This window comes from Micromesistius poutassou (assembly GCF_964030765.1).
Source record: "Micromesistius poutassou genome assembly, chromosome: 10".
Classification (NCBI taxonomy): Eukaryota; Metazoa; Chordata; class Actinopteri; order Gadiformes; family Gadidae; genus Micromesistius; species Micromesistius poutassou.
Genome location: NC_140280.1, coordinates 1,633,390 through 1,661,051, shown reverse-complemented (window position 1 = coordinate 1,661,051; position 27,662 = coordinate 1,633,390). Strand labels below are relative to the sequence as shown.

At 41.0% G+C, this 27,662-nt stretch overlaps 6 protein-coding genes across 6 annotated transcripts in view; 1 reads left to right on the top strand and 5 right to left on the bottom strand.

The window, feature by feature from the left end:
* Window positions 1–5,424, top strand: part of rhogb (ras homolog family member Gb) — a 9,797-nt gene extending 4,373 nt beyond the window's left edge. Inside the window, exons 2-4 of the mRNA XM_084474347.1 lie at window positions 162–337; window positions 1,172–1,342; window positions 2,936–5,424. Coding sequence (XP_084330473.1) covers window positions 209–337; window positions 1,172–1,342; window positions 2,936–3,211 — 576 coding nt within the window. The 5' untranslated portion in view covers window positions 162–208 and the 3' untranslated portion in view covers window positions 3,212–5,424. The remainder of the gene's footprint in view (window positions 1–161; window positions 338–1,171; window positions 1,343–2,935) is intronic.
* Window positions 5,425–8,975: 3,551 nt separating this feature from the next.
* Window positions 8,976–12,585, bottom strand: pgap2 (post-GPI attachment to proteins 2). The gene is made up of 6 exons (XM_084474339.1): window positions 12,296–12,585; window positions 11,555–11,723; window positions 11,189–11,438; window positions 10,776–10,882; window positions 9,874–9,982; window positions 8,976–9,139 (listed from the first exon to the last, which is right to left on the bottom strand). Coding segments are annotated over exons 1-6 (768 nt in total). The 5' UTR covers window positions 12,298–12,585; the 3' UTR covers window positions 8,976–9,008.
* A 4,015-nt stretch (window positions 12,586–16,600) lies between these two features.
* LOC311353820 (odorant receptor 131-2-like) lies at window positions 16,601–17,440 on the bottom strand (the record flags this gene model as incomplete). The annotated part of the gene is made up of 1 exon (XM_084473633.1): window positions 16,601–17,440. Exon 1 carries the CDS (start codon window positions 17,393–17,395, stop codon window positions 16,601–16,603), a length of 795 nt encoding a protein of 264 aa, XP_084329759.1. The 5' UTR covers window positions 17,396–17,440.
* A 2,566-nt stretch (window positions 17,441–20,006) lies between these two features.
* On the bottom strand, window positions 20,007–20,963 carry LOC311353819 (odorant receptor 131-2-like; the record flags this gene model as incomplete). The annotated part of the gene is made up of 1 exon (XM_084473632.1): window positions 20,007–20,963. The coding sequence occupies one exon, from the start codon at window positions 20,961–20,963 to the stop codon at window positions 20,007–20,009; it is 957 nt and encodes a 318-aa protein (XP_084329758.1).
* A 2,209-nt stretch (window positions 20,964–23,172) lies between these two features.
* Window positions 23,173–24,141, bottom strand: LOC311353818 (odorant receptor 131-2-like; the record flags this gene model as incomplete). The annotated part of the gene is made up of 1 exon (XM_084473631.1): window positions 23,173–24,141. One exon carries the CDS (start codon window positions 24,139–24,141, stop codon window positions 23,173–23,175), a length of 969 nt encoding a protein of 322 aa, XP_084329757.1.
* Window positions 24,142–26,644: 2,503 nt separating this feature from the next.
* LOC311353817 (odorant receptor 131-2-like) lies at window positions 26,645–27,577 on the bottom strand (the record flags this gene model as incomplete). Its single annotated transcript, XM_084473630.1, has 1 exon — window positions 26,645–27,577. One exon carries the CDS (start codon window positions 27,575–27,577, stop codon window positions 26,645–26,647), a length of 933 nt encoding a protein of 310 aa, XP_084329756.1.
* Between the last annotated feature and the right edge of the window lie 85 nt (window positions 27,578–27,662).

Below are 27,662 nucleotides of genomic sequence, written 5' to 3'. Positions count from 1 at the left end.
CATATGTGGAGCCAATTTATGCCTGAAATGTGAAAATAAATGTCAGCCGTTGCGACAGTTTCTAAAATACATCATACAGCTTTGAAGGGTCTGGTGGGAAGTCTGAGTTCTGACGTGTGTGTGTGTGTGTATGTGTGTGTGTGCGTGCGTGTGCATGGCAGGTCACTGAGGGAGTCACCGGTCAGAGGTCAGAGGTCAGCTGGTCGTCATGCAGAGCATCAAGTGTGTCGTCGTGGGCGACGGCGCGGTGGGGAAGACGTGTCTCCTCATCTCGTACACCACGGGGGCCTTCCCCAAAGAGTACATCCCCACGGTGTTCGACAACTACAGCAGCCAGGTCAGTGTGTGTGTGTGTGTGTGTGTGTGTGTGTGTGTGTGTGTGTGTGTGTGTGTGTGTGTGTGTGTGTGTGTGTGTGTGTGTGTGTGTGTGTGTGTGTGTGTGTGTGTGTGTGTGTGGGGGGTGGGGCAGGGGGAGGTGGTGTGCGTACAAAGCTGTTGGTTAAATAACTATGTGTGTGTGTGTGTGTGTGTGTGTGTGTGTGCGTCAGGCTAGGAAACTTAAGGATTTTCAACAAGGGCTTTTTTTGCCCCAATGTAATATATGCTTTTCGGGCATTTTGGATAATTGAAAGTGAAATACGGAAATGTACTCTTTATTTTACTGGGGGGCATTGGAAGCCCCTGTCATGTCTGACCCTGGTGTCTGTTGTGTGTGTTTGTTGGTCTGTATTTGTGTGTGTGTGTGTGTGTGTGTGTGCGTCTGTCTGTCTGTGTGTGTTGGTGTGTGTGTGTGTGTGTGTGTGTGGAGGTTTTGATGGTCTGTGTATTGTGTGTGTGTGTGTGTGTGCTTGGTATGTGCGTGTGTGTGTGTATGTGTGTGTGTGTGTGTATGTATGTGTGTGCTTGCATATGTGTGTGTGTGTGTGTGTGTGTGTGTATGTGTGTGCTTGCGTATGTGTATGTGCGTGTGTGTGTGTGCGTGTGCGTGTGTGTGTGTGCGTGTGTGTGTGTGCGCGTGCGTTTATGTGTGCGTGTGTGTATGTGTGTGTGTGCTTGCATATATGCGTGTGTGTGTGTGCGTGCGTTTATGTGTGCGTGTGTGTATGTGTGCGTGCGTGTGTGTATGTGTGTGTATGTGTGCGTGTGTGTGCCCCCCCCCCCCCCCCCCCAGGTGACGGTGGACAGCCGGACCATCAGCCTGAACCTGTGGGACACGGCGGGCCAGGAGGAGTACGACCGCCTGCGGACCCTCTCCTACCCCCAGACCCACGTCTTCATCGTCTGCTTCTCCATCTCCAGCCCCGCCTCCTACGAGAACATCAAGCACAAGTGGCACCCGGAGGTCAGTCGACCAATGGCTGACACTCTCAGCACTCAGCAAGTCCCGCCTTAAAACTCTGACGCTGTAGGAACACGACCATATATAGGTGCTTGTTGTTTACTCAGCATTCTGGTCATCCAGTTAGCTGTCCTGGTAGCAGCGTGTTCATATTGCTATGGTGAGTCGTCTCCGCAAAGAGTAGGTGGTTGATAAAGTAATATCGTCGTGTTACTTTATCCTTTCTCTTTAGTGTTGGCTGAGCTTATCTCCCGGTTGTTTTTTCGTAGCGAGCCGAACAAAAGACGCGTCTATGGCCGGTATCTTTATCGCGTCAAGTTTGTTTGAATATCATTTGCAAATCACTAAATCATGCCACACCATTGGAAGGACACAATCCATGTGCTTCATGCCTTTTGACGTGGGGTTCTCTGAAACGGCCCGTTGGAAAAAGCCGTGAAAAGAGTTTAGAGGCCTTCCTACTTGAGGTCGATTATCTCGCATCAATGCCGTGCTATTCCGCCCAATTTGTGAAACATCAGATTACAGAAGAATTTACAAAGAAAAATATATGTAAAAAGGCACATTCATGTGAAAAGAGGAATTCAATCAAAAAGAGGAAGTAAAGCGATAGAATGAAAAAACAATGAGAATTTTTAACTTCTAACTTACTCCAACTTATGTTCTATAATTGCATACAAAATGTAAACTATCAAAATCTATGAACTAACTGTCACTACTCCAACAATATGTAGACCCCACAGCCATATCACACGTTCAATTATTGATCTCCTCACTGTGATTGCTCATCTCAATTTTGAAAGCAAAAGTAAACTTATAATAACGAAAACGATAATGTAAATGTTCTCCATGTACAAACTTTATTTTCAGGAAGCTAACAGTTAACTAATAGTGAAGTGATCGTTTACTAATGTTGTTGTTTACTCATGGTGTTCATGTTAACTGAGGTATCATTGTACACATTATTTAATGGTTGGTTAAACACCAACCCTAACTAACCAATGCTATGCAATGCTTATTACTTAGGTTTATTTATTATAAAACATTAGAAAAGTGACTGATAAAAGATAAAACTGAAAAGTGACTGACAGAAAAGTATCCATAGCTTTCAAGGATTTCAGAGCTCCTTATTTGTTCCCTAAAACAAACAGTCAAGACACCTTTCATTCACAGGGTGTCATGACACCCTGCGGGTGTCATGACATGCCAACAGGTGTGATTAGCCGTTACAAGCCGTTTTGGAAATCCGCCTCTTCTGACCTCACAGGTGTGCGTGTCCACCCAGATGTGTGACGGATAGATGAGCAAACGTTTGCTACGGTCCACTGGGTCGGCTCGTAGACTGATCTATCCAGCACACATCTGGGTGGACACGCCCACTTTCTGCCCCTTATGATGTCATAAGGGGCAGATTTCCAAAACGCACACCTGGTGGCACGTCATGGGACCTTTAAGCGACCTTGGGCACTATGAAAGGCGCTTATATAAATTCAAGTTATTATTATTTATTATTCATGCACCAGAGTGGCGTATTGTGTGTGTGTGTGTGTGTGTGTGACCCTTTGCTGCGCTGCTGCTACCTCCCGTTCGCTCCAGGTGTCCCACCACTGTCCCGGGGTCCCGGTTCTCCTGGTGGGCACCAAGAGCGACCTCCGGAACGACACGGAGACCCTGAGGAAGCTGAAGGAGCAGAACCAGGTGCCCGTCACCCAGCAACAGGGCGCCGCGCTGGCCAAGCAGATCCACGCCGTCCGCTACCTGGAGTGCTCGGCGCTGAACCAGGACGGCATCAAGGAGGTGTTCGTGGACGCGGTGAAGGCCTTCCTCAACCCGCAGCCCGCCGTCGCCAAGAAGCCCTGCGTGCTGCTCTGAGCACCCCCCCCGGACGGACTCGTTCACACTGCGGCGCGAGACCGTCAGAACGCCACCCCCGACGCCACCCCGACGCCCCCTCTATCCAACTCTGGCTGAACCACCGACCCAACCTCATCGGGACAGGAAGGGACATCAGTCAGATATAGATATATAAATATATATATATATAAATATATATATACACATTTATTGTTATTTTATTTTTATTTTTTAATCTCACAGAAAATGTGGGAGGATGAAAGTGGCTCTTGGGTTTCAGATATTTAAGATGCTCGTTGCAAAGAGGCATTCGAAGGGACCGGGTCAGCCTCACCCCCACTGACTCCGTATGGGCTCTGAGTTTTTTTCGGTGGGTCCAATTGCTAAGCAGGAGGGTCTTACTGATTCTTACTGAGAATAAACTATGGGGGTGAGCACAGGGAAAGACCTAAGAGATAAACACTATTTAGTATTTCAAATAGTACAAAGAGTGCAAACTCAATTTAGGCAGGGGCAAAGGATAGTAATGGAATGCATTTGCAAATTGCATTGTACTACATTAAGAGAGATAAAACATATTTTATATACGCAACCAGTTAATTCTAAAGACCTCTCATCCCAAATATACGAAATCCTTGGCATTTAATTCAAATTACATATCAGAGTGTGTGTCTTAGATCCTAACTGGACAGCTAATGTTTTTTGTTGCTGTAATTTGCTCAAAGTTAATTGTACCTGTAAACTCCCCTATTACCGTCTGCTATCATGTATATCTCTGCACTGAAGTGTCAATGATCATCTCCTCAATGGCTAACTTTATAATTTCTTTTCCCTCACCGAATTAACCCTAACCGAATGGTTAACCAATATTAACCATTAACCGAACCGACAATCCCTAATGGTGTCCGGAATCTTTCAGTCAGCGTTACCTTTTAGTAACCATTCAACTAGTTTTGTCGCTTCGAATCAGCAGAAGTGAAACCATCTCGTTTACCATTGACTGTGCTGACACAGAACTCGCCCATTACAACGCAGTTTCTAATTAAGGAAGACACGTCCTTACTGTCCACTCCTCGGTCGGTCAGGGCTTATAGAATAACTTAAACCGTCTATAGGTTCTGCAACACACTGACATCGTAGATTGAATTTGGTTGTTTTGTTGTAGTCATTTTCGCAGAGGTCAGTATTTATGCATTTGTTGGGAAATTCACTTTAATATTATTACTTCAAAGATGGCAATTTCCATTCACATCATAGACACCCCTAAAGGATTAATTGCTCACTCTCTCTTTGTACATAAATGAAACCAGTGTGTGGGTTCCTGCCTACTGGGCAGCCAGCTACACGAGTGGATGTATGTATACAGCGCTACTGTTTACCCCTAAGAGTCTGCGTTCCAGGAAGTCCTCCTTCTGGAGTTTCCTTTGACGAGGCAGGGAGCCACTTCCTCCTCTCCCTCATTTCCTGTCAGGGGATGAGACATTCTGGAACACACAATTAGAACGGTAGGAACCGGTCTATTTGTGCCAAATATGGCTGCCATAACGTTTTGATGTTTGTTATTGTTATGAGAAGCTACATTTTGTGAATTCTGATTGTCATCATCTCAATATCCCTGTAACAAAAGTGATAAATCCTAAATCTGCTTAAAAACATGAAATGTAATCATAATCAAATTTATATTCTATTTTGAGATTTAGTTTCATGTTTATTTTTAGTGTCTTCGGATTCAAACAAAACGTTGACGAGGCTAGTAACTACAATAAAGTTACCAAACTCCATGCAACCATGCTTGGACAGACAGACATTGCAGTAAATATTATTCATAATAGCATACTCCCCAAGCATAACAAATCTCCTTTTTTTTCCTTTTCCCTGGGCCTAACATTGTGAGACGTCTTCAGTCAATGTCCTTTGTGTCGAATATTTATCAAGCTGTAATTTATGTATTTTTTTATTTTTTTTTATTACTTGTTGTGATTGAATATGGTTGGTATTTGTGCAAATGTTCTGTTCATTCCTGTGCATTAAATAAGAAGGCACACATTGTCCTGTGTCTGCCATATCACAAGAGGATATTGTGTTGCAATGGGAATTTTTCTGAAATACCTTAGAATAAGCCAAACTCTTATTTCCTCAAATTGTCCAGTCCAGTTGAGGTCTAACCAATGATCGTTTGTCCTAAATGACCACATGTTTCAGAAAAACTTGAAATTATACTTACATAAAGTCCTGTAAAGGTTGGTTTGTGTTTTTTTTAATGCAAGCTTATGACCAAATAATATTAATAAAATGGGTTTTATTTATTTGTTTCAATTCCACAGTTGGCCTGGATCCTACCTTATCATACCAAACAAGCTCATAACATTGATGTGAAGTTAAACAACAAGTTAATTAGTTAGTTGAGGGCAGGCTAACGGTCATCGGTGTCCGGTCCTTGGCCTTGCGTAGGCTGGGTCTGGAGTGGTCCTGTGGGTCATCAGTACCACGATGAGCTCAAGTGCAGTGCTGGCCTCTCTCTACGTTTACCACACAATGCTGGGCGGTGAGAGTTAGTATCTTTGGCAAAGGAATACAACGTTGTGTCATATAAAGGTGTACTCGTGTCATCGCGATTGGCAGCACACTTAAGCGTTTGCTTAAGAGCAGAACTGAATAAAAGACAAACTTTATCAAGCATAATGTTAAAAAGGGACTGTATCCTGTGTGAATGAACAAATTATGTGCAAGAGGATGTTAGTGTAGAATGTTGCTGTTTTTTAGTGTCTCTCTGTCTTCACGTTTCTTAAGTCTATGAACAGTGCCTCTCCAACTGATGCCAGGTCTTATTCACAACAGTCCTCCGTTTGTTATGCCCCAACGAGGACGAACCAACCCGGTCGCCTGGGGCACAGCCAGGGCCGTATACCTTATCAAGGGAGAGACTTCTTCTTCTTCTTTTGTTATTCATGTTTTCTTTCCTATAATACTCGCCTCAAACCTTTGGTTCGGTGAGAAGAGGGATGGACAGCCAAGGAGAACGTCAGGAGACGATAAACCATCTATTCAACCCTCTGATCCATCCACTTCAAGAATGACTACTACGACAAAAAAAAATACACAACGCAGAGTCTATACCAACAGTTTAGAAATAAGCAGAAATCTAACATTAGAGAAGCTGGTGAAGGGGAACTCGAGACCATGAGGTTATTCAAAGTGTGACTCACAGCCTTTAGCAATTCCTATTGATCTAAGTTCACACACCCATTGAGCAGGCAATATAGAAAAATACAAAACATTGACAAAATATTGTCAGACTTGGGACTTGGGATAAACAAACCCTTTCAAACCTATCACACGCATGTAAAACAGGCTACCTTTAGAAAAAAAACACACACTCCCCGCAAACATATAGTCACAAGGCACACATGTGCGGGTACATTCCACAACATTTGTCCAAACCTGCCATGTGTTACCTGTGGTATTCACAAGAGGAAGCTTTTCAAAAGGCCTAGAGGTTACAGTATGTGCCTTCGTATCTACAATGCTCATTCATGCCGTTAATAAGTCAATGGATTAATATCTTATCTCATTTATTTTGCGTAAAGGCAATCCTCAGTCCTTCCTCGCGTCAGCGATTTCAGAATCAAACAGGTGCAGGCCTTAATGCAGCCAGCACAACACAAACGTTGGCCTAATTCATCATTGTATCACGACTTCACCAATTACTATGACAGTAAGCCTGCTAGATTGCATGTACGCCGTAATCGGAATAAAATATATATATATATATATATATATATAACTCTTTGCATCACTAATATTATGAACAAATAGGTATGGGGGCTTAAATTGCAGCTAAAAGTGTGTTGTATACCTGCACAGTAGGTTAGGAGAGCACCTTAGTCAGGGGTTCATTTACAATGTAAACGGTCGATACAACTAGAGAGTATTCAGTCCCACAACAGTCCTTTTGTAAAACCACTGTGGCACAGAAAATCAAGAATGATCTAGTTTTTGAGCTTGCACATCAGGGCACCTAGGTATACCTAATCAACTCCACTTCAACCTGATAACCAGGCTGTGTAGAAATGTGTTTTCTGATGAGGCTCACACAAATAACCAGAGCTATAAAATACAAAGCCTTTGTTTTTACGGAACATTCCTTCAACAATCATCTTTATTTGCTTTGATATGTTTACAACATAATGCATATGATGATGCAACCAGATCGTCTGTTTAAAATATTGTAATTCAAAATTGTAATTTTAAATGTAAAGTAGAATAATTTGAAAGCCAAACCAACTGCACCAAACACTGGGTGATCGACTGTCCAATAGCTACCTTCTCCCTGTAAAGAGGAGTTGAGCTGGGAAATGTAGTTTCCACAAAGGAATCTTGGCCTTGCTGTAGCATGCTCTCCTTAACGGACACGACTACAACACATCAACATCACATACAACAGTCCATATGTTAAGAAATAGTATGTGAGATGTGCAAACATGGTGCTGAACTACTTTATAGCTTTGATGACACCCAATGCCAAACCACAATCTTTTCCCCCAATATCTAGATAGAATATCCTCTTTGCATCTAGAAAATACATTTGTTTCGTTTTTAACAACAATACGTTTTTCTTAAGTCCTGGCTTGTAAAAAATCTCTGATGACCACGTTGGCATGTAAAAAAAAAAAACCTTTACCATTTTCTGAGATTAACAATCTGATCCATTCTGAATAATAACAAATATAGAAAGCTGTCAGTCACTAAACGATAATACATTTTTAGCTCACATTTAGGCAGCAGCTTATTATGTTTTGGCAATTGCCCTAGACACCACTGACCTTGAATATACTTTGTTATGCATTTATTATGTATTTATTTAAAAATGAACCATTTGATTTAAGATCCAGAATATTTAACATTGTCCTTGGGATAGATACACTTCTAAATCAGGAGCACAACTTTAACATTATTCCAACATGTTGACTACAATACAAAAGAGTGGAATGTGTCTTAACGTGTGTGTGCTCGCTCCACCTGTATGACTCATTTTGACCCCAGCCGGGCCGAACACTCAAATGTTCTGACCAACCCCTGGGGTCCCAGTCAGTCGTTCGCTCTCAGAATGTCTGAACGTGGCTGTGACCGGGGAGACGTGGTGAGTTCACAGCCGGTGCGAGTGACGCTCTCCTGCTCAGTCAGGAGAGTGAGGGCGCTGAGCAACGAGCATGTGACCTCGATTAGCTGCGTGTGAGCAGTTTGTTGCATGACGGCAAATGAGCGTCCCATCTTTCCATTAGCCTCTATGACTTCCTCTGTGTGAACGGACAGATCGTTGCTTAAGCTAAAAAAAGGAAAATGGTGATGAGCAGGGAATTTTAACCCAGCTGTTGAAAATGACACATCAGCCCTTTGTCACCACATTTCATCAGACAGCAATTTCCCTTGGGGAAATACTAGTCTGAGTTTGATGGGGTCCTTGGGCAAGGCACTACCGCAAAATACGTCTATTTCAGCAGTCACACGAATTTTGTGAGTGCAAAAATTTTGCATGAAAGTCCACAAAGAACCCATCTGGTCCGCTTTGCATGTTCTTAAGCGGACTACGGCATGTGGTAAAGACTGAACAGAATTATGCTCAGAAATGTCAATAATCATCATCAAGCATCAATTGTGACCAACAGCAAAAACTCCCAGTCACCCTGAGAGCCATTCCTGTTGCAACGCCGGCTCCCAGGCCTGCACTGCCCCGAAATGAACGGACGCTTGTGGCCGTAAGGACTCTGGAGGCACTGTGGTGGTGGTGGGCTGCGTGGGTGTAGCACTGTCCGGTTCAGTAGCGTTTGTCCTCAGGACGCGTGGCCACCATCACCTCCTTGCTCCCAAAGTCCCAGAAGGCGGTCATGTGGAAGGCCATGTTGGAGAGGACCACCAGGTACTCACACAGTGCAAACAGGGTGTAGACTGGAAGGAGAGGGAGACAGCAGTAAGGAGACAGCAGTAAGGAGACAGCAGTAGGGAGACAGCAGTAAGGAGACAGCAGTAAGGAGACAGCAGTAGGGAGACAGCAGTAAGGAGACAGCAGTAGGGAGACAGCAGTAGGGAGACAGCAGTAGGGAGACAGCAGTAAGGAGACAGCAGTAGGGAGACAGCAGTAAGGAGACAGCAGTAGGGAGACAGCAGTAAGGAGACAGCAGTAGGGAGACAGCAGTAAGGAGACAGCAGTAGGGAGACAGCAGTAAGGAGACAGCAGTAAGGAGACAGCAGTAGGGAGACAGCAGTAAGGAGACAGCAGTAGGGAGACAGCAGTAAGGAGACAGCAGTAGGGAGACAGCAGTAGGGAGACACACAGCGTGGGATTGGAGAGAAATACAAACAGGCAGAGGCCTTTGGGCGAAGAGAAGCACTTTTAAATATAAAAGCAGAAACTAAATTCGAACAGAAACTGCAGATTTCAACACATTTAGTCCGTTCACTGAGCACACTTCCTCTAACGAGACTGTTATTTAAAGACACGTCTGCTAGTGACGGTGGCTAGTGATGCAGCCTACAGAATTTTGCAGCAATCACATCACGACGAGTCCACACAAGCAGAACGTCAGTACATGGTACAGGTCCCCACCAAACAAGTTTTCCAAGTTACTTTTATTGGGGGCCAAAACCATCAGGAAAGAGCAACTGCACCGGTTGTGACTTACTTCCAGATTCACAGTACTTGTTGTGGCGGTTGAAGAAGTACGCAGCAGCGATGCAACAGCTGATATTGAACATGAAGAGGCGCAGTTTCCATCGGTACGATGTCACTTCCTGAGAGAGAGAGAGAGAGAGAGAGAGAGAGAGAGAGAGAGAGAGAGAGAGAGAGAGAGAGAGAGAGAGAGAGAGAGAGAGAGAGAGAGAGAGAGAGAGAGAGAATATTTTACTTAAAACAAGAGATCAAATAAAAGGTACATTTTGAAATCTGAGAACTATTTGCTGTGGTCTCTGGAATGGATGGAGAAAAATGAGCTGACACTGGGCAAACAAAAAAACAGTTATGTGTAGCTCTTCTTTCTGACCTATTTATTTACCCAAGTTAACCGTCCTAATGCTTAACTTCAAACAGTTCCAAACGATTTCAGTGGATTCACAGCAATCTGGATAAAATGGACCCCAGAATGGAATTTCAAGAATGAGGAAGTTCCAACCATAAGTCTACAATGTAAAAGATGGCTATTGTGCCTACGACGAAAAACACTGAAAGTTCAGGGTTACTGGGGGTAAGGGATTTCTAGGGTCAATCGGAAGTCGAAAGGCCTGCGCAGCAATCATGTTGCTTGGCAACGTGTCTCGATAAAGGGCAGAGTGTGAAGCTGGAGTTTGGACCCTAAACGGCGACTGTAAAGAATGGGCACTAGAATTCAGTGGCCGCAGTCTGGACACGGACAGAACACAGAGTACGGCCACGATTTGTTGTCTGCATTGCATTCCAGGTGTTATCACCCTGAAGATAGATAATAAGAATCAAACCTTAAGATTATGACGATGCTCTAAATGGCTTATGGATGCTATTGAGACAGACACACACACACACACACACACACACACAAAAACAAATTGTAACCTCTGGGTGAACACAGTGTCTCTTGATGACCTGCCACAGTCTGCAAGTGATGAGCATGTGCAGCTGAGAGCTGGCGATGAACACGATGAAGCCGTTTTTATGGACACCTGTGTCGACAGGGGAAAGGTAAAAAGGTATGACGCAGTGCAAGCAACGCAACATTGAAAATTGTGTGTCGCGTCTAGTGAGCGATTCAACAACTTTTTTTTTTAATTTGGCTGCAAAGCGCAGCCTTAATAAGGTGCACCGAAGCGTCAACTCATAAACGACAACATCACTCTGTGTACATTGATTGTTTTCAATGCCAAACGACCGTGACAGCTCCCTGTGGAGCAGAACGCGTTCAGCGAGGGTCCAGTGGGGGGGGGGTTCAGCAACAAGTGACCGCAGCCCTGTGCGCAGCGTGTACTGACTGTAGGTCTCGGTGGAGGCCACGTAGGTGAGCAGCAGCAGGCCCGTGTTCTCCGCCAGGCCGCAGACCAGCGCCAGGCCGCTGAGCAGCAGCTCCAGCCTCCTCCGTGCGAAGCGCCCCCAGTAGAAGCTGAAGTAGGCGACGGCCACCAGGTAGCGCGGAGCCGAGTGGAGGCCGATGCAGCAGCGCCAGATGTAGCGCTCGGGCACCAGGCTGATGGAGGCGCTGATCGACGGGAGGTAGTTTGGTACCTGCGGCCCGTCAACAACAACACAAACCGAGTGAGATGACGTTCACCTCCGAGCTCTCAGTAATAATAATCTGATCCAAGTTGTTAATGAAAGAATGAGGAAGATGCACAGCTTACATGACAGTGTGTGTAGGTTGAATCGTCAAAGTGGTACAGTAGTGATAAGACCAGGCAGGCTAACAAACCGGTCAGCGCCAGCAACACTGTGCCAACCGCAAAATGTGTGAATGGAAGCCGGAGAAGTGGCTTGTCCTTATCCAGGCCACCATACGATCCAAGCAGCATCCTGTAAATGTCAACATAGCAGGTAGATACTATAGATAACGTTGATAGTAGGTCGTCGGCAATTGGATTATTAGATGGGATTATCAAAGAGGATAATCGTTGCTGGTATTCATTCAACTGCTTGGCTGTACATTCAGTTCATTGACATTAAAAAGTCAAAACAGGAACTGAAGGAAAGTGACACGACCCGATTACACACATTTCAGCTTAGAGTTTATCAGAACTTTGAGGAATTTAAATAGGGGAAAGGAGTCAAAATGACCTAATGTGGGAGTTTCGCTTGAACTCACAGAGTGGACGATTTCTCAAAATACATTATACTCGAGGATCTTTTCTCCACAGGTTTAAATCAAACACACGAAGCGTTGGCGTGTCTTTCAGACGGCCTGTTTCAGATTGGCATCAGTAAAACTCAATCATGAGCGCATTACTATGGTCTTACATGTTCAACATTTAGTGCGTCGTGTAGGTACTAGGTAGCTATGGCCCTCATCTCCTTATCTGTCAGTCACAGGGAACATTAACCTGAACAAAACACAACCATTAACAGGGTAGAAAAACACTAATTCTTACATGGAAATGGTTCGGGTTACGTCTGCCAGGCGTACTGTTTTACGGCCATTTGACAGAGAGTGGCTGTGTCAGTCAGATGAGCTAATTTGTTTGGGCTTCTCCACAGAGCCCACTGTCACTGCGCTGAAAAGAGTGGCACCAGGCGGAAACATTGTCGTCGCCAAAGCGTCGTCTAGATGTCCACATTTCCCCAGCTTTTAGACAACGACTGTCACTTGATTTAATGTTAATATTTTGATCATAAACTCGTATCCACAACTCTGAAACAGGAACTATCGCTGTGCACGTCGCCCATCGTCAGCCTATGAGGGTACGGTATGGGGAGTCTACTTCTTCCTTCCGTTTTCTTTGGCTGCGAAGACCTCTGCCGACGCATTGCTGCCCCCTAGTGTTGGTATTCTTCTTATTCTTTTACATTATAAAGGGCAGACTCTGAACACAACGCAACCGCCGGCGCCTACTTTATGGTGATTATACTGATAATAAAATGATAATAATTCTGAATTCTCCAGTGTAAATTTACACTAAGGCTTCAATTACCTCTGTTATAACTACTCTTTTGACTCTCAATTGAGAGTCTGGCAATCTGGCGGTTGGGTTTATGAACCCTCGAGATGGTGCGGGAGGGCGGGAATCTGATCTGCGCGTGACCTGGCGGTTTGTTATTAGGCTCCGTCGAAGTAAAAAAAAATTGCTTCGTAATGTCGTCCGAGAGCAAAGTCAGGTTTCCAAAAGCGGGGAAAGATGCAACAAAAAGCAAAAAAAAAGACAACAGGGGGCGACAAACATCAGCATATTTTATTAGTATTTTTTTATTACAAAGAACAAGGTTGGTTTATTGCTCCCGAGTGGTGAAAAACGTACATGTCAGCTTGTGTTTACTTGCTAGCCTAGCTTCCTTCTCTTCAGATAGACCGTTCTGTGAATGTTTTCTCTTTTTTTTAACCGAAATTGAATCAGCATAAACTAGCTTTTACCAAGCCATTCACACAAAAATATTTTGTCCCAGGTACCAGGCACAACATATTCAGTTAAAGGCAGCACCTCTGTCACCATACCCCACCCAATGAACCACCCCGACGGAAGCAGGTGAGTAAAAATGTCTGGAAATCAGTCCATCAGTGTCTTCTTTGTTCAGTGGTTTGAGTTAAAGATGCAGTGGGTAAGATTTAGTGCCATCTAATGTGGCGGTGTGGTTGCACAACCAACTGACATCCCCCGCCCACCCTTACTTCCAAAATAATGTCATAGTCTCTAAAAGCATCTAGCGGCAGATTTATAAATTGTATTTGTCTTTTGGTTGGGGATCAATTCTTGACCATTAGGATTAAGATGAGCTTTGGAACCCAACAAGTTTTCCTGTGTCCGGCCAATCACAACCGCTGACCTTATATGGGGCAGGTTGAAACAATTAATGTAGGATGAGGAGCACCCTAAGGGAAGGTTTTCATAAACAACCGAGATATCTGCAGCTGAAGTGTCATACATTTTGTTGTTCTGATTCGTTAAAGATCTATTTGGTATGCTCCCAAAAACCATGAATCCAAAAATATCACAGTAGGGTTTTACGTTATATAATTATTACCTGGCTATTTAGTTAAATTAATACGATCTGAATATAGTTTTGAAACCAAATTTTATATTTGCAGTCTAATGTCTAACTAGCGGTTGCTGGTAACTAGCTGTCGATACATGTTCTGCATGTTCTGAACCACATAGGTTACCTAAGAGTTGAAATAACGTTACTTAACTGAGTTTCGAAATGCTGGGAAAATCTTACAAACAAGTTCACAAATTACGAGTCTATGGGGAGAGAAAGTTCATCAGCGACTTGAAGAATGAATTGGACTGGGCGCATAATGATGAAGAGGAGGTGCTGAGGTTCTGCACCTCAACTCGGCTGAAAAGTAAGTAGCTTGTTCGCTAACGTAAGCATTAGCTGTGTGAAGGACTATGAACCAAAACAAAGCTAATTAACTTAATGCTATAAATATTTCACAGGCTTTGGATATTTGGCTGAATATCCACTTTTAGCGTAGACCATTTCACCAATTAAACTCACAGTCTATTTTAAACAAATGACGTAAAAAATGATCAAAGAGAGTCAAATCAGTATTTAGCTTATTACTGTTTTTAATTATTATTATTTAATTAACTTTAATTTGTCTTGTAGCCATGTAGTTTGTAGCCTGCTCAATGTAAGTGAATGGGAGGTTAAATATAGATTGTGTCTCATAGGGTCATGAAAGCTAATTTTTTTTTCAAATGTTTGCTTTAAAGTGTGCAAATGTGAAAACTGAACCCTATAATCTTCAATGTATTACAGCTACAACAGTAAATATTAAAAAGGGGTAAATTGTATCTTGTTTCTGTATTGGAAGTGTTACTGAAATCTGCATTAATAATATGATTGTCAGAATATGAATGTTACATTCAGGTCACCTTCAGAAAGGGATGACCCCTGGGAGTCAAGACTTCCTGCTGAAGAAGCACAGCCAGAGAACTGTGATTGTCTCCCTCTCTCACGTGGAAATCTTTGTCCAGTTTTGGCTGAATTGGTTATTATTCTCGGTCACATTACTGTGTATCTAACTGCACCGGTTTATTACTCTCGTACACCGCTTGTCAAAAAAGGACGATAAACAATACTTAAATCTCAAGCTTAACACAGAAATGGACTTAATATTACAACTGTGAATAAACCCATTACCGTGTGCACCTCTTGGACCGTGAACAGAATTATATCCACATTGTAACTTTACGTCCATTATGTATAACCCGCGATTTACACTTCCTGTCAATGGTCAGGTCCCGTGACCAACTATGTCACAGGCATAATTTTTAAACATTTACCTTCATGAATTACAAAACATTTATCTTACATGAATTACACTAGAAATATATATATATTGCATCTAATTTACAATAATTTTCATAGGGAACTTAGAACAGTTGAATAACCAAAACAACAAGTCTCTGGGACAGTTACAGTGTATTCAACGGATGTTAGTTCAGTTGAAGTTGTGACAGGCATGCTAAATCCAACCATTACTAAATCTAACCATATCAAAAAGTTCTAATTATTGTTGTCAAGGTAGATATGATTCTGAATCTCTGATTCGGAACATGACGCTTAACCTGTTTAAGGTCCTTACAAGTAAAGTAACAAATGAAATGCTTAATGTCAAGCCCTATATTGTTCATAATTTCTATAAGAATAATGTTAATCATTAATTTATAACATCTCAACTCCAATACTACAGCTTTAATTTTACTGTAGGAACTTTGTGCTCTGATTGTGATTCTGTATTGCACCACTCGAAGGCGCATTGGTTCTATCTCATTCCCTATAATATAGGGAATGAGATAGAACCAATGCGCCCTCGTGAGTTTGAGATGAATGTGTCCATCATATTATGATGGACACATTCATCATTCAAACTCACTACAAAGATACGTACAAAAGCACAGGGGCGTAGCACCAAAGTTCCCCCTGCCAGACTTATTTAACTGTGACTGTGACATATTGCCGCATGACATTTAGTTATGTTATTAAACTATTTGAACAACAATCAAAAAATACTTTAAAAAAATAATAATTATATATATATATATATATATATTTTTTTTTTTCAAATTTCCCATGGGCCCCCCTCTGCCTTGGGCCCCCCCAAGCCTGTCCCCCTTACATCCGCAGTCCGTCGGCGCTGTAAAAGCACATTGTGGTTGTGTTATCAATACAAAGGAACAATGGGTATTGTGGTTGTGGTAGGCAGTTAAAAATTACAAAACTTTAATTGAGTTGAAGAGTAAAAGAAAAGCCTACAGCCCAGTTAACTAGCCTATCTAACATTTATTCAAAGTACAGAGTTAGATACTTTGGCCCTAGCAGCAGCATATCAATCAACAAAGGCAAAAAATACATGGCAAAATAAACATAAGCAACATTTGGTGATACACGATGAGACATTACATGATCCAGAATAAGAAGTATCAATTAGGTCATTTGGTGTGCAAAAAATCTTATCCAATGTTTTATTTAGTGGATGATTGGTTTATTTCGGTTAAATAGTGATGACATGTATTAAGAGAGGGGACCCATCAGCTAGTGCCTAATGCATACTGTCTCTAACATTAAATGTATTGCCCTGCAGTCAAAAGGCTTTTTTCGTTTTATTCGTCTTTTTGGCTTTAGGTAGCTCAATTATTTTACCCAACATAGTTTAAAATCAGTTAACTTCCAGAAACAATCCTGAAAATGTTATTACAGTTACAGTTTGAAACTAGCTTATTGGGCCATTTCATTCATAATAAGATGTGTCGTTTTAGGATCGGTCTGATCATTTGATCCCTAAAGCCGTAAATCAGACAACTAAGACACCTGGGGAGGTTGATGAGGCAAACAAACAGAACAAACCAAATTATCCTGAAATTGTTCTCATCTACTTTCCCATAGATGCCTGTTAGTATTGTGTTTACCATGGTAGATGACAGACTCAGGCCCATCTGAATCATGTGCAACAGGAGTGTCTTGGAAGCCTTATTGGCTGACACTTTGTCAATGGAGGCGGCCTTGGCTGCTACCATCACTCCAACGTAGGAAAGGATAATTATCAGGCCCACCGACACAAACTGAGCACACACAAAACCGCTCTCAAACTCTGAGAATATTTTCAACTGGAACATGGTGCTCTTAGCACAGATTATGCCCATGAACTGACCAAAGGGTCTGGTATCAAGAACCGTTAACATGATAACTCTGATCAACATGTTGGCAATGCTGATGACCCACACCACAGCTATGGCCCCATATGTGCTGGAGACAGTGACGATGCTGGTGTACCTCAGAGGAAAACACACGGCCACATATCTATCCAACGACATCATGGCCAGGTTGAACGGCGATGTGACAGTGGTAATTGTGGCCGGTAGAACAACTATAAGGCACACTAAGCGTGTCATGAACATGCGGCCAGAGGCCAGGAGAAACATCAGCTGAGCAAATACCATCTGTAAGGTTTCAGCCAATAGGAGGTTGTAGAGCAGGAGATAACGGGAGGTCTCACGGAACACAGGCTTGCTTCTCAGTGTGTACAGCATCACACAGTTTATGTAGAGGAAGATTAAGTATGGGATGAAAGAAATGACGACCCGAAATCCTGTCATGTCCTCTCCGTTCCCGTCAGAGGGAGAAGAGTTCTGTTTCAGTTGGAATTCGTTCTGCATGGCGTTCTCTCAAGTCAGAATGTAGGGAGTTCCCATCTGAAAGCACAGTGACATTATACACAAATATTATGTTTAGACAAACATACACAGGGACATAAAATCCATGATCAATATATTTGGAAGGATTCTTCCTTTTTAATGTAATTGTGAAAAGCACTTATTCACCTTACATCATGTTCAGAGGAAGGACCACTAAACAAACCCATAATGCAGGAATACCAGAATACAAAAAAGGCTACAACAAAACAATTTCAGAGTTTGGGTGAACTTCGGGTTAAACTTCTGAGGACTGCTGAGTGAAGAGGAGAATTTCTCTTTTATAAATTGTCCTGAAATATTTAGAACTCCTCTTCATACATAATTTCATCCATCATTAATGACCCCCACCCCTCCAGCATCTCCCTGCTGAAATAACAGTGCCACAAAAACAAATGTGTCATCTGTCTCTTGACAGGATGGCAGGTGACTCAAAATACAGGGGTTAAAAGTTGTCAGTTCACAAATCTTTGATCAAATCAATATCATTCACTTTTTAATTGCCATGTGGTAGTTTTAGTAAAAATGTGCTTGAAATTTGCCCTGCATTTACTGCAAAGCTCTGAGATTATTTGATTTTTTTTTTCCACTCATGTATGCTTGTATGTTTGCATGTGGAGAAATGTTTTTCGTCTAACCCCAACACAAATACAATTTTCCTTTAAATAAGTAACCATGTATCTTTTAAAGGTTTGCCATTAACAGCTAATCTGTTTGTGTAATTCTGCTATCAAGCATGGTCTGCGAGCAAGCATTACATTATTGTAATCATCTTTACACTGTAGGCTTATGATGGGAAAAGGCCAAGATTTGCATCTTCTTTTGTCAAGTTCAGTTGGTTTTATTTTGAGATTGACGCATGGTAATAAAGGAGAACCTATCTACTGTTTGAAAGATTAGCTGTGGTGACTTAAAAACATTGACAATTTCTGCTTAATGGAAACATTGCTTTATACTGTGTGCAAGCTAATTAATTTTAAAAGGTCCTATCAGAATTGAATTTGACTTGTTGGAGCTGGACATGAACAAATTATGAGATAAAACTGTTGACATTAAGCTACTATTTCATTGTCTTGTGTTCATTTGAGAATCATGACATCAATCCCATATTTTAAACCCAGTTTGTGGTGCCTTTGACTCTCGCCTGTGTTGTGAGCAAATGAAATGCATTATCTGTGTGTGTTCTGGCCATTCAGTGTTCTATGTATGATCAGGACTGGGGATGAGGTTCATGGAGGTATCAGGGCCTTTTAGAACCATTTTATCCCAGGAGTGGTCAAGATACATAGCAGCCTTGGTAATATAGTAAACAAACACAACAATAGATTTCTATACTACGACAATATAGAAAACTAAATGTATAAGTGTTTTGGTACAGTGAAAAACTTGTGAATGCATTATTTTAAATTGCAAAGCCTACTGTGATTGATTAAAAAGTTTGGCTTTTCATTTTGAATGTAATTCATTAAATGTTAATGTTTCTAAACATTAACAGCAACAGCAAACATCAATGTTGCAGCACCAATAAATATATGGGAGCTACAGCAGTGTGTGGGCACCTCATTCTTTTTAAGTTGTATCCAGCCCTTTTGCCCTGCACCTCACCGGTGGGGATGTGCACACTACTTCTACTGTTCTAAATGTTTCTAAACATATCATGGTCCTTTATATATCATTAGTGGTGGTTTAACTTGTTCCTACTACACACCTCCATCTCCTTCCGTTGGCCGTTGTGTTAAAACGTTTTTGTACTACTTAAAGGAAACACATTTAATTTGTTGTCTGTTGTTTGTCTAATATACATTTACATCCATTCCCTCAATAACAAAAACACATGTTCAACATGTAAATATTTACTCAAGACATTTATTAACTGATTGGTAAGCAATTTCACATTGAATGTGTTCAAACGACTTAGCAGGGGACTAGGTTACACAGCATGAACTTGCACATTTACCTCCCAGCAGAGGGTGAAGAAGCTCATCTGGGCATAAAAAGTTTGAGATGCAGTTTCTAATCCAGAATTTTAAGAATGTACTTTCACATGGATCTTGTTGATCTTAATTTTAGAAGCACCTTAAGGAATGTATTTTGTTTGGATGCAATCGTATATGCACTTGACTACCACTAAAAATACAAATAGACAAAAATATTCTTTAAGAAACAGGACTACATTTTACTGAAGTATAGGCCTATGTACTTGCTGTACCTGTCAGATGCATACATTCAAGAATAAGGTTTTTGTATTCTTAATTTTGGTTTGAGATGCTGGAATATGGAGAAGTGAACATAAAGTAGTTACTTTAAATTATTTTCTTTATTTAACACCTTTTAAACCGAAAAATTTGCAGAGAATTTAATAAGTGTATTAGAGTCTACATTTTATGTTGTATTCCGTAACATAATTAAGGTTATTGTTAGCAGGTAAAGAGTTGCTTATTGATTAATATCATGAGTGTAAAACTTGGATATTTAGCAATTTAATTCCTAATCTGAGGTGTTTTATTAAGATCGGTCGGATAATCTGATCCCTCAAGCCATAAATCAGACAACTAAGACACCTGGGGAGGTTGATGAGGCAAACAAACAGAACAAACCAAATTATCCTGAAATTGATCTCATCTACTTTCCCTCTGAGGCCTGTCAGTATCGTGTTTACCAAGGTAGATGACAGACTCTGGCTCAGCTGAATCATGTGCAACAGGACTGTTTTGGAAGCCTTATTGGCTGACACTTTGTCAGTGGAGGCGGCCATGGCCGCCAACATCACTCCCACGTAGGAAAGGATAATTATCATGCCCACCGACACAAACTCAGCACACACAAAACCGCTCTCAAACTCTGAGAATATTTTCAACTGGAATATGGTGCTCTTAGCACAGATTATGCCCATGAACTGACCAAAGGGTCTGGCATCAAGAACCGTTAACATGATAACTCTGATCAACATGTTGGCAATGCTGATGACCCACACCACGGCTATGGCCCCATATGTGCTGGTGACAGTGACGATGCTGGTGTACCTCAGAGGAAAACACACGGCCACATATCTCTCCAACGACATCACAGCCAGGTTGAACGGTGATGTGACAGTGGTAATTATGGTCGGTATAAGGACTAGAAGGCACACTAAGCGTGTCATGAACACGCCGCCATAGGCCAGGAGAAACATCAGCTGAGCCAATGTCATCTGTAAGGTTTCAGCCAATAGGAGGTTGTAGAGCAGGAGATAACGGGAGGTCACGCGGAACACAGGCTTGCTTCTCAGTGTGTACAGCATCACACAGTTTATGTAGAGGAAGATTAAGCATGGGATGAAAGAAATGATGACCCGAAATCCTGTCATGTCCTCTCTGTTCCCGTCAGAGGGAGAAGAGTTCTGTTTCAGTTGGAATTCGTTCTGCATGGCCTTCTCTCAAGTCAGAATGTAGGGAGTTCCCATCTGAAAGCACAGTGACATTATATACAAATATTATGTTTAGACAAACACACACAGGGACATAAAATCCATGATCAATATATTTGGAAGGATTCTTCCTTTTTAATGTAATTGTGAAAAGCACTTATTCACCTTACATCATGTTCAGAGGAAGGACCACTAAACAAACCCATAATGCAGGAATACCAGAATACGAAAAAGGCTACAACAAAACAATTTCAGAGTTTGGGTGAACTTCGGGTTAAACTCCTGAGGAAGGAGTGAAGAGGAGAATGTCTCTTTTATACATTGTCCTGAAATATATATATAATATTTATTTAACACCTCTTCATACATAATTTCATCCATCATTAATGACCCCCACCCCTCCAGCATCTCCCTGCATGCTTACGAAATAACAGTGCCACAAAAACAAATGTGTCATCGGTCTCTTGACAGGATGGCAGGTGACTCAAAATGCAGGGGTTAAAAGTTGTCAGTTCACAAATCTTTGATCAAATCAATATTATTCACTTTTTAATTACCATGTGGTAGTTTTAGTAAAAACGTGCTTGAAATTTGCCCTGCATTTACTACAAAGCTTTGAGAGGATTTGAATGATTTTTTTTCACTCATGTATGCCTGTATGTTTGTATGTGGACAAATGTTTTTGGTCTAACCCCAACACAAATACAATCTTCCTTTAAATAAGTAACCATATATCTTTTAAAGGTTCACCATCAACAGCTAATCTGTTTGTGTAATTCTGCTATCAAGCATGGTCTGCGAGCAAGCATTACATTATTGTAATCATCTTTACACTGTAGGCTTATGATGGGAAGATTTGCATCTTCTTTTGTCGAGTTCAGTTGGTTTTATTTCGAGTTTGACACAGGGTAATAAAGGAGAACCTATCTATTGTTTGAAAGATTAGCTGTGGTGACTTAAAAACATTTATAATATCTGCTTAATGGAAGCATTGCTTTAAACTGTGTGCAGGCTAATTAATTTTAAAAGGTCCTATCTGAATTGAATTTGACGTGTTGGAGCTGGACATGAACAAATGATGAGATAAAACTATTGACATTAAGCTAATATTTCCTTGTCTTGTGTTCATTTTTTTCTATGTATGATCAGGACTGGGGATGAGCTTCATGGAGGTATCAGGGCCTTTTAGGACCATTTTGTCTCAAGAGGGGTCAAGATACCTAGCAGACTTGGTAATATAGTAAACAAACACAACAATAGAGTTCTATACTACGACAATATAAAATAAATAAAAGCATAAGTTTTTTGTTACAATGAAAACTTGTGAATGCAATATTTTAAATTGCAAGCCTACTGTGATCGAATAAAAAGTTTGATTTGTAACTTTACATTTAATAAATAAATGTGAATGTTTCTTAATATATCATGGTCCTTTTTATACCATTACCGGTAGTGGTGGTTTAACTTGTTCCTACTTCAAACCTACCATCTGCTTTTTAAAACTTTGTTGTACTACTTAAAGAAAACACTTTCATTTAGTTGTCTGTCTGGTAGACATTTTCATCCATTCTCTCATTAACAAAAACATATTCAACATGTAAATACTTACTTAAGACCTTTATTAACTGATTGGTGAGCATTTTAATATTTAATGTTTTCAAACAACTTAGCAGGGGACCGGGTTACATAGCCTGATCTCAGACTCTTAACTCCCAGCAGAGGGTGAAGAAGCTCATCTGTTCTGACAAACATTTTGTACCGCCTTGGGTATACAAGGTTTGAGTTGCAGGTTCTAAACAAGAAAGTTCTTGTTTACTTTCACACTGATTCTTGTTGATCTTAATTTTAGAAGCACCTTTAGGAATGTATTTTGTTGGGATGCAATCTTATATGCACTAGTCTAACACAAAAAATATAGACTAAATATATCTATAAGAAACGGGAATACATTTTACTGAAGTATAGGCCTTTGAATTTGCTGTACATGTCAGATGCGTACATGCTAAAATAAGGTTGCTAGAATATGGAGAAGTGAAGCTATATCAGTTATTCAAAATTAATATTTTTTAAACTCCTTTAAAACTAAAATAAATTAGTAGCGAATTGAATAAGTGTATTATAGTGTACATTTTATGCTGTATTGAAACATAAAATGAAATTCAAAATTATGAAACATAATTAAGGTAATTATTTGAAAGTGAAAGATTGCTTATAGATTAATATCGTGAGTGTGAAAATTGGATATTTTAAAATGTATTCCTAATCTGAGGTGTCGTATCAAGATCGGTCTGATCATTTGATCCCTCAAGCCGTAAATCAGACAACTAAGACACCTGGGGAGGTTGATGAGGCAAACGAACAGAGAAAACCGAAGATGCCTGAAAGTGTTTGCATCTACTTTCCCATAGAGGCCTCTTAGTATTGTGTTTACCAAGGTAGATGACAGACTCAGGCCCATCTGAATCATGTGCAACAGGACTGTCTTGGAAGCCTTATTGGCTGACACTTTGTCAATGGAGGCGGCCTTGGCTGCTACCATCACTCCAACGTAGGAAAGGATAATTATCAGGCCCACCGACACAAACTGAGCACACACAAAACCGCTCTCAAACTCTGAGAATATTTTCAACTGGAACATGGTGGCCTCAGTGCAGAGCATGCCCATGAACTGACCAAAGGGTCTGGCATCAAGAACCGTTAACATGATAACTCTGATCAACGCGTTGGCAAAGCTGATGGCCCAAACCACGGCTATGGCCCCATATGTGGTGGGGACAGTGACGATGCTGGCGTGCCTCAGAGGGAAACATACAGCGACATATGTCTCCAACGACATCACGGCCAGGTTGAACGGCGATGTGACAGTGGTAATTATGGTCGGTATAAGGACTAGAAGGCACACTAAGCGTGTCATGAACACCATGGCAACAGCGAGTAGAAACATAATCTGAGCCAATGCCATCTGGAAGGTTTCAGCCAATAGGAGGTTGTAGAGCAGGAGATAACGGGAGGTCTCACGGAACACAGGCTTGCTTCTCAGTGTATACAGCATCACACAGTTTATGTAGAGGAAGATGAAACATGGGATGAAAGAAACGACAACATTAACTCCCGCCTTGTTCTCTCTGTTCCCGTTGGTGGTAGAGGAGTTCTGTTGCTGTTGGAAGTCGTTCGGCATGGCCTTCTCTCAAGTCAGAATGTAGGGAGTTCCCATCTGAAAGCAGAGTGACACAATATATATACAATTATAACGTTTAGACACACAAACAGACAAGCACACACAGGGATGTAATGTCCATGATCAAGATATTTGGAAGGGTTCTTACTTTTTCATGTAATTGTGAAAAACATGAATTCAGATAGTGGTTATTGACCTCCTCTTACATCATGTTCAGAGGACGAACCACTGAAGAAACCCATGATGCAGAAATACCAGTATATTGAAAAAACAAAATTGTACTGTAAAAATCCCACTTATACAAAAAGGCAACTTTTTATATAACAACAAAACAAGTTTACACAAAATGATAGAGTTTAGAGTTTGAGTGATAGAAGTGTGCAACTTCTGAGGACTGCTGAGTGAAGAGGAGAATGTCTCTTTTATGAATTGTCCTAAAATATTTAGATCAATTCTTCTGACATCATTTCATCATTCATGATTGACCACACCCACGCAGCCTCTCCCTGCTGACGAGATAACAGTGCCACAAAAAACAAGTGTGTCCTCAGTCTGTTGACAGGATGAAATCACTGCGCGCAAAAGCAGGTCTGGGACTCACAATGCAGGGTTAAAATGTGTCAGTTCACAAATCTTTGATCACATCAATATATTTTACTCTTTAATTGCCATTTGAGAGTTTTAGTAAACACATGCTTGATATTTGCGCTGTATTTACTCCAAAGGTCTGAGACAATTTGAATGACATCATTATTTAACTCATGTATGTCTGCATGTGTGTGTGTGTGTGTGGATGAATGTCTTTGGTCTTACCCTACAGTCTAACCCCAACACATAACATTTTTCTGAAAGAAAGTCACTATGTATCTTTGAAGCTTTGCCATCAACAGCAAATCTGTTGGTGACAAAGAAATGGTTAATACTGCTATCAAGCATAGTGTGAGAGTAAGCGTAATAACATGATTGTAATAATCTTTCAGCGTTAGGCTAATGATGGGAAAAGACCAAAATATGGATCTTCTTTTGTTGAGATCAGTTGGTTCTGTTTGGAGTTTAACGCATGGTAATAAGGTAGAACCTATCTACTGTTTGAAAGATTAGCTGTGGTGATTGAAAAACATTTATAATATGTGGTTAATGGAAGCATTGCTTTATACAGTGTCTGTGCTAATTAATTATAAAATGTCTGATCTGAATTGATTTTGACGTGTTGGAGCTGGACATGAAATACGTATGAGATTAAAACTGCTGAGAAAACATTACACTAATATTTCATTGTCTCGTGTTCATTTGAGAATCATGACATCGATCCCATATTTTAAACTCAGTTCATGGTGCCCTTGACCTTCACCTGTGTTGTGAGCAAATGAAATGCATCATCTGTGTGTGTGTGTGTTATGGCCATTAGGCGTTCTATGTATGATCAGGACTGGGGATGAGCTTCATGGAGGTATCAGGTCCTTTTAGGACCATTTTGTCTCAAGAGGGGTCAAGATACATAGCAGACTTGGTAATATAGTAAACAAACACAACAATAGATTTCTATACTACGACAATATAAAATAAATAAAAGTATAAATGTTTTATTACAATGAAAACTTGTGAATGCAATATTTTAAATTGCAAGCCTACTGTGATTGAATAAAAAGTTTGATTTGTAACATTACATTTAATAAATAAATGTAAATGTTTCTTAATATATCATGGTGCTTTTTATACCATTACCGGTAGTGGTGGTTTAACTTGTTCCTACTTCAAACCTACCATCTGCTTTTTAAAACTTTGTTGTACTACTTAAAGAAAACACTTTAATTTAGTTGTCTGTCTGGTAGACATTTTCATCCATTCTCTCAATAACAAAAACATATTCAACATGTAAATATTTACTCAAGACCTTTATTAACTGATTGGTGAGCATTTTAATATTTAATGTTTTCAAACGATTTAGCAGGGGACTGGGTTACATAGCCTGAACTCAGACTCTTACCTCCCAGCAGAGGGTGAAGAAGCTCATCTGTTCTGACAAACATTTTGTACTGCCTTGGGTATACAAGGTTTGAGTTGCAGATTCTAAACAAGAAAGTTTAGAATCTACTTTCACACTGATTCTTGTTGATCTTAATTTTAGAAGCACCTTTAGGAATGTATTTTGTTGGGATGCAATCTTATATGCACTTGACTAACACAAAAAATACGTATAGACTAAATATATCCATAAGAAACGGGAATACATTTTACTGAAGTATAGGCCTTTGAATTTGCTGTACATGTCAGATGCGTACATGCTAAAATAAGGTTGCTAGAATATGGAGAAGTGAAGCTATATCAGTTATTCAAAATTATTATTTTTTAAACTCCTTCAAAACGAAAATAAATTAGTAGTGAATTGAATAAGTATATTATAGTGTACATTTTTTGTTGTATTCTGAAACATAATGAAGGTAATTATTTGAAAGTGAAAGATTGCTTATAGATTAATATTGTGAGTGTGAAAATTGGATATTTAAAAATGTATTCCTAATCTGAGGTGTCGTATCAAGATCGGTCTGATCATTTGATCCCTCAAGCCGTAAATCAGACAACTAAGACACCTGGGGAGGTTGATGAGGCAAACGAACAGAAAAAACCGAAGATGCCTGAAAGTGTTTGCATCTACTTTCCCATAGAGGCCTGTTAGTATTGTGTTTACCAAGGTAGATGACAGACTCAGGCCCATCTGAATCATGTGCAACAGGAGTGTCTTGGAAGCCTTATTGGCTGACACTTTGTCAATGGAGGCGGCCTTGGCTGCTACCATCACTCCAATGTAGGAAAGGATAATTATCAGGCCCACCGACACAAACTGAGCACACACAAAACCGCTCTCAAACTCTGAGAATATTTTCAACTGGAACATGGTGCTCTTAGCACAGATTATGCCCATGAACTGACCAAAGGGTCTGGTATCAAGAACCGTTAACATGATAACTCTGATCAACGCGTTGGCATAGCTGATCACCCACACCACGGCTATGGCCCCATATGTGCTGGAGACAGTGACGATACTGGGGTACCTCAGAGGGAAACACACGGCCACATATCTCTCCAACGACATCACGGCCAGGTTGAACGGCGATGTGACAGTGGTAATTATGGTCGGTATAACAACTAGAAGGCACGCTAAGCGTGTCATGAACACCATGGCAACAGCGAGTAGAAACATAATCTGAGCCAATGCCATCTGGAAGGTTTCAGCCAATAGGAGGTTGTAGAGCAGGAGATAACGGGACGTCTCACGGAACACAGGCTTGCTTCTCAATGTGTACAGCATCACACAGTTTATGTAGAGGAAGATGAAGCATGGGATGAAAGAAACGACAACATTAACTCCCGTCTTGTTCTCTCTGTTCCCGTTGGTGGTAGAGGAGTTCTGTTGCAGTTGGAAGTCGTTCGGCATGGCCTTCTCTCAAGTCAGAATGTAGGGAGTTCCCATCTGAAAGCAGAGTGACACAATATATATACAATTATAACGTTTAGACACA

What these genes read in the sequence shown, in the direction of transcription:
- pgap2 (XM_084474339.1), bottom strand. An exon ending in GACACTGTGTTCACCCAGAG is followed by an intron (nt 9,983 to 10,775) that starts GTTACAATTTGT and finishes TCTCTCTCTCAG; the next exon opens with GAAGTGACATCGTACCGATG. An exon ending in CAAGTACTGTGAATCTGGAA is followed by an intron (nt 9,140 to 9,873) that starts GTAAGTCACAAC and finishes CTCTCCTTCCAG; the next exon opens with TCTACACCCTGTTTGCACTG.